Source organism: Mustela nigripes, chromosome 16, assembly GCF_022355385.1.
Source record: "Mustela nigripes isolate SB6536 chromosome 16, MUSNIG.SB6536, whole genome shotgun sequence".
NCBI lineage: Eukaryota > Metazoa > Chordata > Mammalia > Carnivora > Mustelidae > Mustela > Mustela nigripes.
Window position 1 is genome coordinate 301,411 of NC_081572.1, and position 12,656 is coordinate 314,066.

At 51.8% G+C, this 12,656-nt stretch overlaps 2 protein-coding genes across 5 annotated transcripts in view; one reads left to right on the top strand and one right to left on the bottom strand.

Moving 5' to 3' along the window:
- TBCD (tubulin folding cofactor D) overlaps nt 1-12,656 on the bottom strand; it is a 163,667-nt gene that overhangs the window by 106,143 nt on the left and 44,868 nt on the right. The gene's annotated exons all lie outside the window — the stretch shown is intronic.
- Nucleotides 4,647-7,350, top strand: ZNF750 (zinc finger protein 750). The gene is made up of 2 exons (XM_059379950.1): nt 4,647-6,126; nt 6,481-7,350. The coding sequence occupies exons 1-2, from the start codon at nt 4,688-4,690 to the stop codon at nt 7,193-7,195; spliced, it is 2,154 nt and encodes a 717-aa protein (XP_059235933.1). The 5' UTR covers nt 4,647-4,687; the 3' UTR covers nt 7,196-7,350.

A 12,656-nucleotide genomic window follows, 5' to 3' on the forward strand; every position in this document is an offset into this window, starting at 1 on the left:
AGCAGGGTCCCTGCTGAGCAGAGAGCCCGATGCGGGGCTCGATCCCAGGACCCTGAGAGATCATGACCAAAGGCAGAGGCTTAACCCACCGAGCCACCCAGGTGCCCCAAGTTTATCCTTCATTTTAAAGAACTAGGAGTCTGGGCGGGCGTGGCGGTTAGTCACTGGAAAAGCTCAATTGGAGTAAAACTCACAAATCTCGTTCTTGCGACACCCCAGTGGGCAGGCGACAATGGCGTGTCCTTGGGTTATGCAATAACGCCACATCACAATATTGTAATTATAGCATGCCCTTCACAACGCTCTACCAGCCGGGGCTCCCTGCCAGCGCCGCACGGCACCGCAGGGACCATTCCGGCACTAGTCCAGTTCACAGGGCAGCACGCGAGACCAGCGTACTCAGCCAGCCCGTCACAGCGGTGTCCTATAAAGCTAAGCTGTAATTACCTCTACGGTGTCCTATCAAAGTTCAAAAAAAATCTTTTTCTCTTGTCTGTTTTCTGGATTTCAAACTCCTTAGAAACTTTTTCAACACTCAGCATTACCTTATACCCGGCAACGACACTAACTCTCTGCACTGAGGAACCTACGGGAAGCCAGCGCACTGGCAATTTAGAACTTCAGAAACGAGCAAACAAAAGCCTGTGGCCAACCGAAACCACAGGCCGCTGAGGCGCTGTGTGGGCAGTCCCGCTGGCGCCCCGCGGGGGAAGAACCAAGGCAGCCAGGGCCGGCTCACGGCACTTTCTGAGGCAAAAAAGTACATCAGTTCAACACAAGCAGGCGTTTAAAATGCTTGATGTCACAAAAGGGGCATCTTTAAATAAAACAGGAAACCTCTGGAAGCTCACCCAGGGCCCTGTTATGCGCCTTTAAGTCACCACCCACCCCCACGGTGGACACTGTGCCCATGGCCGCCTCGTCTGACTGGAGTCTGACAGGGAAGTCGCAGAGGCAGGCAGAGGACAGACCCCCCCCCCCCCACCAAATTTCAGTGACAGCCTCAGTGACAGCCACTCGGACCCTGACAGGAGGGAGGGAAGGGGCGTGAGGAGCAGCTCCCCGCACTTGCTGCTTATGGAGAGAGAACCACAAACCTGCCTGCGGACCAAGCAGACACTGCGGGTCCCCACGCAGCCGCCTCCCAGGGGCCCCGCACGGCCAGCAGCTCTCTGCGTCCAGATTAACTCAGACAGACGCGCCTCTCCAGGAAGAGGCTGTGACAAACTGGCAGCACCTTTAGGAAAACCTCACCTCTCAATGCAAATCCAAACTTAACTACCAACAGTTAAAGTTCTCCATTGCATTGTTTTGGCAACAATACCCTTTTTTTCGGCAAATTTAACACCAGCAGCTGCCAGCAAGCACCAAGCCCCGCAGATAGAAACCGGCCCTGCTGAGGGTAGAGACGGTCAGAAACCACGTCCCTACGCAGGGCAAGACCGCCGAGGCCCCAGGGGCCAGGTCGGGCTCCTGCGCCCTGCTAACCCCCCACAGGAGAGCTCGCAGGCTGACCCCATGCTATCCAGGCTGTTCCCTCCGAAAGCTTACAGTAGCCTCCATTTTATCCCACTAATTTCTCTGACGTTACTGCATCTCTACGACGTGGTGGATGCGCCTGTCTCCACCGGCATCGGAAGCAGCTGGGCTCCCTTGTTTTAATCAGTGACTTGTGCAACCCTGAGAGGTCAGTTTACCCAAAGCTACTACGACTGCTGCCCCTGTGAGTCCGCAGCAGGCTCGCCTCCCCACAGGTCAGCCCTGGAGCACTCTCACCTCCCAGGGCGCAGGCATGATCCCAGGGAAACTATTTACTGTCCCTGGATGCTAACTGAACAAAGAACAAAAATTCAGACCAGAACTTTACATACGACATCATTTGATTGAAAAAAGTATACATTAAAATTAACATAAAACCAATTACCCAAGTTATTCTTCCAGGTCACACTAAGATAACTTAAATGCAACTTGCCTCCTATAAATGTCTAGCCAAATTTAACATAGGTTTATTTATGCGCAACCAACGAACACATCATTTTTTAACACATCTGAATCATCTCTTAAATCCTGAGGGAATTTTTCATTCCTCTGAGCTCCGGGGTTTGAGAGGCTGGTGGTGGCGTGTCTGTGTCCACTCTCGGTATCGCCGGACTCTGGACTCACACTTGATAAAGTTTTGCAACTGTCATCATTTTGATCACAATGCTTCCAGCGAGTGATGAAATCACTTTTCGGATCTTTGCCATAACATATCCTATACAATCATGGGAACCTGCCTTGCAGAGGTTCTCACGCCTTCAGAACCAGGGAGCACAGGCAGACATGCCGGTACACGCCCGCTGACTTATCTAGCTGGCCCAGGTTGGCGGGAATCGCTTCCTGACGGGCGGAGGAAATCGTGCTTTTATAGCCCAGAGCATACCGAACCCCCAGGGCATGGGCTGAACTCATAAAGGGTTATTTCACGTTTTTTTTCCCTTTAATAAGAGGGGAAGTTTAGAAAGACACAAAGCTATGCTTCCAAGTCGAACATGCTGGGCTCTGACACTGCCGTGCAGCCGCGCATGAGAGAGAGGCACAGGGGCAGGGTGAGCCGATGAACAGCCCCTTCCAAGGGCTCTGGGAAACCCCCTTGCCAGTCGCGGCCACAGGGCAGCCAAAAACTCTCGTTTCTCACTCGATGTATGTGCCTCACCACAAGGGCCTCAGACCCTGGCAAAAAACGACCTCGTAAAAAATCCGCATGTGGGGAACAATGGATGACAAAGCAGTGGGGGGTGCTTCTTTGTGTTTTTAAGGAATAGGAATAAAGAAGTAGAGAAATCAGTTTGCTGAGAATAAATCAGACAGCTTTCTCAGAAATTAAAGTATCCAAGTGAAAACCCAAACTCCACCTGTCCCCACCCCTGCACACCACCGATGAGCTCATGGCAGTGCGTGCGGTGGCAAGGAAAGGCGTTTCAGAGAAACTACGTTTTATTTGGTGAAAACCAGTCTCTTCAGTTTCCCATATGTATTTCTCCATTTTGAAAGGCTGTTTTCCAGCCTTGTCTAACCACCCAATGTCTAGAAAGTGATGCTTTACCCACGAAATCCCACAAGACTCAGGACTGACCTCATCTGCCTATTCCTTCAAGCAAAACATCTGAGAAGAGTTTTGTTAAATCACTTCCTTTTAATTTTATTTTTAAGCTGCTTGAAAATGTGGAGAAGCTGCAGCTCTTGAGTGAAAGCAGGCCGACTCCTCCCGTCGCCCTGCAGCCCTGCAGCTTCCCCACCCACACGCTCCCTCCCAGTCAGTCACTCCACGGCCGGCCCATGCTGAGATCCTCCCAGACCGCACGTCTTTGTTCTCGGTTTCGGTTATGAGGCAGGGAGAGCGCCCCAGGGGTGTCAGGGCAGCCTCTCAGGGAAGCAGGCTGAGCTCTCTGGTTCAGCCTGGGAGGGGGCAGAGATCAGGGAGTGGGCCCTGGGGTTAGGCAGAGAAGGCCAGAGACACTGCAGGCCAGGACTTTGCCAGAGATGGCCCAGGGCCTGCTTCCACGGGGTGAAGGCTCGGACGGCGTCCTGCCACGACCCAACCATCTCTCAGACGAGCACCCCCACTCGGAGGGAAGGCCGGAAAGGCAGGCAGGCGCCCTGGGCCCAACGCGCTCTCAGCTGTCCACGCGCATTTGCGTTTGCTGACCCAGCGGGTGCGGGGGGGAGCGCGAGAACTTACTCCACAGGGCTCGCGGGGCGGGCAGTGGAAGCAGCGAAGAAGAACGCTGGGTCCCTTACAGGGCTCAGAAACTCACCCTGATAGCATCACAAGATCGTCAGAGTCAACATAAACACAGCACTTACCTCTGTATTTGAGACAGCATAAATGCTCCTCTCCAATAAAGCTGACTTTTCGTTTGATTTTGGGAGCAGCAGGGTAGGACTGCATATTTACATCTTTTCTAAGTCCCCACGCACAGCACACAACGTGATTAAACAGGACAGGACAGTCAAGGAGCGCTGACTCTGGGTCACACCCAGACTCCGTGGCTCTAAGTAAGCCATGTGGGTGTCCCGCACAGGCCGGACCCTGTAGTCACGGTCAGCGCAGTCAGACCAGCACTGCAGACTCCATGGACCTGGGTCGGGGTGGGGGCTGGGGGAGGGGGTCCCAACAGTCCCTTGGCCTCCGGCTACAACCTTCCTGGCATCAGAGGCCTCAGGTCACAGGATAAAGATTCCCAAGGGGTCTACTCAAGAGTACAGGCATTCTCGGGGCTGACGCGGACACACCACACTCTTCACGGCCCCGAGAGAACCTTTCAGGTCAGACTTGAGAAAATGGGAACATCACAGGGGCTGGTGGCCAGGATAGAAGCAGGTGCACCTGGTGCGCGTCTCATCCTCACCGCCAGCACGAGGGTGGGACCCGTCCGTCCCCCCAGGCCAGCATTATGAAGCCGGGCCAACTCCTCCCCCACCCGCAAGGCCCATGTCCTGTCGCTAAGGCTGTGCTCCTCTGTTGCAGCGCACGGCCCCAGCGAGCAAGACGTCCTGGTCCGACGCCCCGCACGGGCCGCGGTCTACAAAGAGAAGCCCGGGGAGAGCCAGTGAAGGAGAAGCGGCCCCCGCAGATCGAAACTAGACAGGAGCCAGCCGTGATCGGACCGGCGAGAGCAACAGCGCCCACACTGCAAGAAAGAACATGAGTCTTCTCAAGGAGCGGAAACCAAAAAAGCCGCACTACATCCCCAGGCCTCCGGGAAAGCCCTTCAAGTACAAGTGTTTCCAGTGCCCTTTCACGTGCAACGAGAAGTCGCACCTTTTCAACCACATGAAGTACGGTCTCTGCAAGAACTCCATCACTCTGCTGTCAGAGCAGGACCGCGCCCCTAAGTGCCCCAAAGCCAACTCCCTGGACCCCAAGCAAGCGAACCAGCCAGACGCAGCCGCAAAGCCCGCCTCTGCCCAGCCTGTCGCGAGCGGGCTCCCACACTTCGACGCCAAGCTCCAGCAAAGCCTTGCCAAGGACGACGTGAAGGAAAACCTGGACCTGCATGCACGTGGGCCCCAACGGTGCCCAGGACAGAAGCCCGCTCTCCACAAGGAAGCAGCTCCCCTGAGCCCAGCTCCAGAGGCCGGCAGGGGCACCCAGCCCGTTCTGGAAGGCATTGCGCGGCCCTCAGCGTTTGTACCGGTGGGAGAGCACAGACTGAAAGGGCCAGAACGCACGGGGGCTCCTGAGCTGCTGGCACTGCCCAACCCCACGGCCAAAGCCACCTCCTTCCACACCAAGTCTGCATTCCATGCTCCCGGCTACCCGTGGAAAGCCGGCTCGCCTTTCCTCCCACCGGAGTTCGCACACAAAATCCCTGCTACAAAGGGGTTTGGTGCCATTTCCCCTTACATGCAGCCCACGATCCCGGAGTACTCACCACACTTTTACACAGAGCACGGACTGGCCACCATCTACTCACCCTACCTACTCGCCGGGAACTCACCCGAATGCGAGGCCCCCCTGCTCTCCGTCTACGGGGCCCAAGACCAGAGGCACCTGCTGCCTCCCCCGGGGCCAGTCCCGAAGCACTTGAACGCCCCCTCGGCATATGACCATTACAGGTTCTTTCAGCAGTACCCGTCCGGCCTGCCAATTCCTTACGGGTTTTACAGACCGGAGTCTGCGTTCTCCTCCTGCGGTCTCAGACTTCCACCCGTCGTGGGTATTTCCAGAGATCAGAGCTCCCACCTACTGGAAGAAGCCGCCCTGCTCTACCCAGCCTTGAGTCCATCCAAGTCAAGTCCTTCCAGCACCCACAAAAAACACACCGAGTTTGAGAAGGAGAGCCCAACTCCTGAGGCTAAGGATTCCTCCAAAGACGGGCAAAGGGACACAGAGGGAACCAAAATGAGCCCTCGAGCAGGCAGCGCAGCCACAGGCTCCCCGGGAAGGCCAAGTCCCACCAACTTCACACAGACAAGTCAGCCGTGCGCAGAGCTGTGCAGCCTCTCAGACAAGCCAACCTCCAGCGCCCTGGGAAGGCTCCATCAGCCTGAACACAGCCTCACAGCCTTCAAGCCTGTCAAGAAAAGCACAGAGCGCCCACATTCCCAAGCTCCGGAAAACAGAGACGACTCTGCAAAAAGGTAAGAAAATTCCATTTTCAAAATCTCCGACGCATGTCTCTGGTTGTGCTCAATCAGCCAACCTCATACATGCTAAAATGCTCTTCTTTTTTTTTTTTTTTTTTAAAGATTTTATTTATTTATTTGTAAGAGAGAGAGGAGCGAGAGTGAGCACAGGCAGACAGAGTGACAGAAGAGGCAGAGGGAGAAGCAGGCTCCCTGCCAAGCAAGGAGCCCAATGTGGGACTCGATCCCAGGACGCTGGGATCATGACCTGAGCTGAAGGCAGCTGCTTAACCAACTAAGCCACCCAGGCGTCCCTAAAATGCTCTTCTAAGCAAGGTTCCTATTAAGGCCTCTCTTTGCCTCTTCCAGCCTTGACGCCATGAACGGAGATGCCCCAGCTGAGGCGGGAAGTGCCTCTCGTGGCCCGGAGGCCACACCTTCCAGCCCAGAGGACAGCTCCCGGACAGCTCCGCTGAACCTCTCCAAGAAACCCGAGGCTAGGGCGGCCACGCACAGCCCGGTGTACAAGGACTATGCGGAGCTGCAGGACATGCCCCTGAACCTCTCGGTGAAAGACCCCTGCAACGTCCTGACCCGGAGACCTTCCCTCCACAGCCCACTGCGAGAGGCAGAACCTGCCACCACAGCTGCTCACCACACAGAGACGGGAAGTTCCGAAGATGGGCCAGACCACACCCCGACAGACCAAACTGGCCCGGACGCGCCTGAGGTGCCATCAACAGCCCCAGCCCCTGCTGCGAAGGCCCAGGACACGAGAGCGGTGGACAGCAGCGACGAGCAGAAGCAGACGGCAGCCGTGGCCCTCTGCCAACTGGCGGCCTACAGCCCGGGGAACGTCCGGGGGGGCGCCGGGGAGCCCACGGCCCCAGAGTCCACCTGCCAACAAGACGCGCCCACTCCCAGCACCACGGAGAGCCAGGAGGCTCCGTGTGACCTCAGACCCAGAGGGCAAAAGCGGACAAGCCCGAGGGAGGCTGGGAAGTCCCAGCAAGGAACTAAGAAGACGAAGCAGAGCGACACAGCCAGAGTGTTCACTCTTCGGAAGAGAACACGGGTGTCTTAGTGCCCGGCTCACGGGGAGCAGGCGTGACTTCCAAAGGAGGTCACAACGGCAGCCAATCTGGTTCCTTTGCTCTATCTGGTCAATTCTGACAACGCAGTTCCTTTTTTCTTCTGAGAAAGAAAGAAAGAAAACCATGAACTTCAGTTCATTTTCTGTAAATATTAAGCATAAATATTCAAAAGTGTTTCTACTTTTGGTTGTAAAAATATTTAAATGACTCATACTCTTAAGACTGAGGAGTTAAACACTGCCTTTTGTTTCTGTAAAATGTCAACTGAATACACAGACTAAAAGACAGCTTTTAGGTGTATGCCATCTTATAGGAAAGCTTTTAAAAATACTTTTCTTACACCTACCTTAGCACTAAAACAAACTGCTTTAACTGTTTTGCTATCAAATCTACTGTGTGTTTTCAAATAAGTAACAATTACTGAAAAAAAAGAAAAAAAAAACACGCCAGGAGAAAACATTTCCAGCACTGTCATTAAAGTGCCCTATGTAAAAACTCTGTGATTTGTTGTACGTGAATAACACAAACAACGAGAGGCTATTTATACACATAATTTATTTCCAGTGGGAAAAACAGGCTGCTGGTGCAGCTCCTGCATGTTCTCCTTCCTCGTGATGCTACAGGAAATTTCCCAACTCGTTCAGCCTCACATTCCACTTTCTACAATGATGTATATATTGCTAATTTCCAATAAACTCATAGGTGATTTTAAGAATACGTGAACCCTGTGTGATGCTTTAGTCTGCCGTAACAAACAAAGGCACTGAGAAGGGGAACAAGCTGAGGCAGCCGTTAAACAGAAAATGAGCCCCTGCCCATGCATGTGAGCGTGAGCACGCCTGCGTGTGCGGTCCCCAACAGCAGCCACCACGTCCAGGCACACACACCCGCCTGGCCTCCCCAGGCCTCAGTCCCCATAACTGCCCCCCTGAGAAAAGGCCGTCAGCACCGGCACGCCCCACCCCATGGGCCTGCACGGGACCCCTTCCTCCCAGTTTTCAAGAGGGCCCTGTCCTCTGACAGGTCACCTGAGGCACCTACAAAGGGCCGTTGCGCACGGCCGCGTGACGCTGAAACGTGCCTTCAGAAAACCACATCTGCTGTTACGACACAAACCTGAGGAACGTGTGGCCCCTCACTAGCATCCCAGGGCTCTTTCATTTTCCTACAAGGAACAAAAGTAGGGTACACCTGCTTTCCGGCAAGTCAGCGCCCTCGGGAAGCAAAACCATGCGTGAGAGGAAGCCAGGCGCCCCGCAGACAAGCTCGCCCTGGGCTTCACACAAACGAGCACCTTCCGTGTCAAGGGCCCAGAGATTCTGAGACCACTGTGTTTTACAGCTCACCCAAAAGTGCCAGGCGTCATCTTAAGTGATAAGAAGAGGAACCATGACAGTCAAGGACCGTCCAACCCTCCTGCAACAGTGCCTCATGGGAGGGGGTGCATGCCCCAGGGCTCTCGGGGAAGGCAGAGGCCACTCCGACCTGCAGATTTGCACTGTGGAGCTCTGTCTGCCCGCAGCATCACGACTGAGCCCTCCTCATGTAATTGCCCCACAGGCCACATATCACAGTCACGGAGACCCCCGCAGGCCCTCCAGATCTCTCTATAAAAGCACAATGGAGGGCGCCTGGGTGGCTCAGTTGCTTAACCATCAGACTCTTGGTTTCGGCTCAGGCCATCATCTCAGGGTCATGAGATCAGCCCTGGGTCAGGCTCCCCACTTAGTGGGGAGTCTGCTTGAGATTCTCTCTCCTCCTCTCTCTAAATAATAATAGTAATTTAAAATGTACAATGGAGTTCTAGATCTTTGTAACAAAACAAAACAAAACAGTCTTGCTGATTTTTTTAACTATAGTACCTTTCTGTATTCTCTTGTGACCCAACTTAAGAGTTCTAAGTTTTTAATCTTAATATATAAAAAGCAATAAACCCTCAAAAAGATAAAAATATAATTTCCCTATGACCCAGCAATTCCATTCCTATCTACACACCCCAAAGAAGGAAAAACAAAAACTCAGGAGGTGTGTGTACACCAATATTCACAACAATATTATTGACAAGTCAAAAGACAAAAGCAACACAAGCACCACTGACAGATGAACAGACAGATAAAACGTGGACTACGATGGACTATTACTCCCCATACAAAGAAATAAAGTTCCGGGGCACCTGGGTGGCTCAGATGGTTAAGCGTCTGCCTTTGGCTCAGGTCATGATCCCAGGGTCCTGGGATCAAGCCCCGCATCAGGCTCCCTGCTCAGCAGGAAGCCTGCTTCTCCCTCTCCCTCTCCTGATGCTTGTGTTCCCTCTCTTGCTGTGTCTCTCTCTCTGTCATATAAATAAATAAAATTTTTAAAAAGAGAGAGAGAGAGAGAAATAAAGTTCTGACACATGCTAGAGCATGAATTAACCCTGAAGACCTCTTGCTCCAGGAAACAAGCCAGACACAAAAGGACAAATCTTGTACAACTCCACCTGTGTGGGCACCTACAACAGGCAAACTCAGAGAGGCAGTCAGAGGACTGATTCCCAGGGGCTGCAGGGGAGGGGAGAGGGGAGCTTGATAGGGACACCATTTCTGTTCAGGATGATGAAGTTTTCAGAAATAATGACAATGGTTGTAGAAAGTGTAAATCTGGTCTATACCACTGAATGATACATTTAAATATAGTCAGCAAGGCGGATGTTGTTACATACATCCTATAATGTTTTTTAAAAATAATATACCAAAACCATTAAATCCTGTATCTTCAACAGGTGAACTGCATGTCAGATAAACTGTATCTCAGTAAAGCTAAAGGGGTTCCTGAATTTGTACTGAAGAGGAAAACAAAGTGCTGACAACAAGCCTTCTGAAGAGCCTTCCCAGCAGCCCACAGAAGTCTGCCCCCACCACGAGCTCTACCCTTCACAATGCCACACTCCATAGGGAAAGAGGGCATGTGGGGGTGTGAAATGAAGCACACACACATTAATCAAGGAGAAAAGCACTTTAATTCAGAAGGGCAGGACAACTACTTCACACAATAAGTCAAAGAGTTCTCATGGTATCCACTTCTTCTTTTTTTTTTTTTTTTAATTTATTTTTAAGCAATCTCTATACCCAATGTGAGGCTCGAACTCACAACCCCAAGATCAAGAGTTGCATGTTCTTCTGACTGAGACACCTGGGCACCCCGGATTCACTTTTCTTATAGACCAGAGTGTCCAACAGTTGAAAATGCACAAAATTTAAAAATCGGTGAGGCATGTGGTCCTCAGAACAGACGAGTGCCAGGACCATATCAGAAGCACTGGAGAATGCAACCCCTCCCTGGGCCCAGCTGCTGCCTTGAGAAGTGAGGTACCCAGGCTTGTGGGGAGGGACAAGGTCAGGCGATGTCGGTGCTCTGCATCCCCGAACTGCAGTCACAGCCAGGCCCCACCTACCGAAGCAGGTTGATTCTGGGCTCCACTGTGCCTCCGCCAGGGAGAGAGTGCAGCAGTGCCACTACTGCAGTCCCTTCTGGGACCACGGGACTACCTCTGTGGCTGATTCTGGTCTGACGACCGCAGCCCCATACCCACCCCACAGCACTTGGGTCAGATAATAGCTCTGCCAGCCTTCCTGTTTTCTCTCATGGGCATTTCCCCAATAAGAAGCTCAGATGCCCTAGACTAATGCTGGGGAGCTGGTCAAATGCTAGTTTTTGGATGATGTCAGAGAATATAGCAAAGTAGGGAACTCCACAGATTGGTCCTTCTACCAAAACAACATTAAGCCAGCAAAAATGACAGACTCGACTTGTTCAGAACTCTGAAATCTCGTCAAAAACTTACAGAACCTAGGAGAGTGCTTAGTGAAGAAAGAAACTACAAAATTTCAGCCTTAAGGAAATCTATTAGGTCATACTGGCTGTCTGCAGACTTAATGGAACCAAGACTTCAGTGACCAGACACAACGAGGAATACTGTCATCACAAACAGACTGGAAGAAGTCACTACGTGGACAACGCTCACCTTCAATAAACAACAGCAGCAAAGCCCCAGGGATGGGGGAGACACCTGATTTCCAGAGTTACCACATCATAGTATTCAAAATGTCCAGTTTCCAACAAGAACAACAAAAAACCACAAAGCATATAAACAGAAGAGTATACTTACATTTCAAAGGAAAAAAGAAAAGCAGAGAAATTGTCCCAGAGGAAGCCCAGACTTTGTACTAAAATCAAAGACTTAAAATCAACTCTCTCAGATATGCTCAAGAGCTAAAGGAAACAACAACAAAAAAAGTCCAAACAAGGAATGTCAATAAAAAGAAACTATAAAAAGAAACCAACATAAACTCTTAAACTGGAGGACGCCTGGGTGTCTCAGTGGGTTAAGCCGCTACCTTCGGCTCAGGTCATGATCTCAGGGTCCTGGGATCAAGTCCTGCATCAGGCTCTCTGCTCGGCAGGGAGCCTGCTTCCCTCTCTCTGCCTGCTTCTCTGCCTACTTGTGATCTCTGTCAAATAAATAAATAAAATCTTTAAAAAAAAAAAAACTCTTAAACTGTAAAACCCAGTAACAGAAAAGAAAACTTCAGGCAAGCTGTACAACAGCAGACTTAGGCAAGTGGAAGAAGAAACCAGTGAACCTGAAGACAGGGCAACTGAGGAGCAAGGAGAGAAGAAAAAGGAACATTAGCCCTGGTCACCTCCGGAGCCTACACCAAAAAAGATCACTGTTCCCCAGGCACCATCCTTCCCAGGCAGGAGACAGCTCGGAGACAGCTCGGCTCCCTGAGGCCCCACCAGGCACAGCAAGGGCCTACAAGACAGTTAGCACACATGGAAGATGCCGCCAGTCTGAAGGCAGCCAGCCAGTCAGAGGAAGACCACATGTTACATCTTCTAGATTTTCGGCAACAGCTTGACACGTCTCATTCATGACACCAACACACACACCCTCCCACTCCAGCAGCTAGTGACCAGTGGCACCTCAACATCATAAGGTATGATGGGCACATCCATGCCAGCCAGTCTCAGGCACAAAAGGCAGAGAAAAGGCTCTCTGTCCTTCAAGTTAAACTGGCGTTGGAACCACCCAGGCAAGGATTTCACCTTGTCTGTGATACACTCACACACGGAAGACTGGTGAACTTGACTTGATCAAAATGCAGGACTTTGGTGCAAGTGACACCAACCAGAAAGTCAAACACCACCACAGAATGGGGAGAAATACTGCAGATCCTCTATCTAGTGACAGACTTAAATCCAGACTATCAAAAGGGCTCACAGCAACAACAAAAAGACAACCCGACTTTTTAAATGAGCAGATTTAAACAGATGTTTCTCCAACAAAGATATCCAAATGGCCAACACATGAAAAGATGCTCAACGTCATAAATCAGTTATGGGAATGCAAATTAGAGACACAATGAGATGCCACTTCACACCCACCAGGAGAAAAGCAAGCGGCGGGGC

Bases quoted from the DNA above. Each gene is read 5' to 3' on its own strand.
- ZNF750 (XM_059379950.1), top strand. From the start codon at position 4,688: ATGAGTCTTCTCAAGGAGCGGAAACCAAAAAAGCCGCACTACATCCCC. The intron at 6,127-6,480 runs GTAAGAAAATTC...TGCCTCTTCCAG, and splicing joins AGAGACGACTCTGCAAAAAG to CCTTGACGCCATGAACGGAG.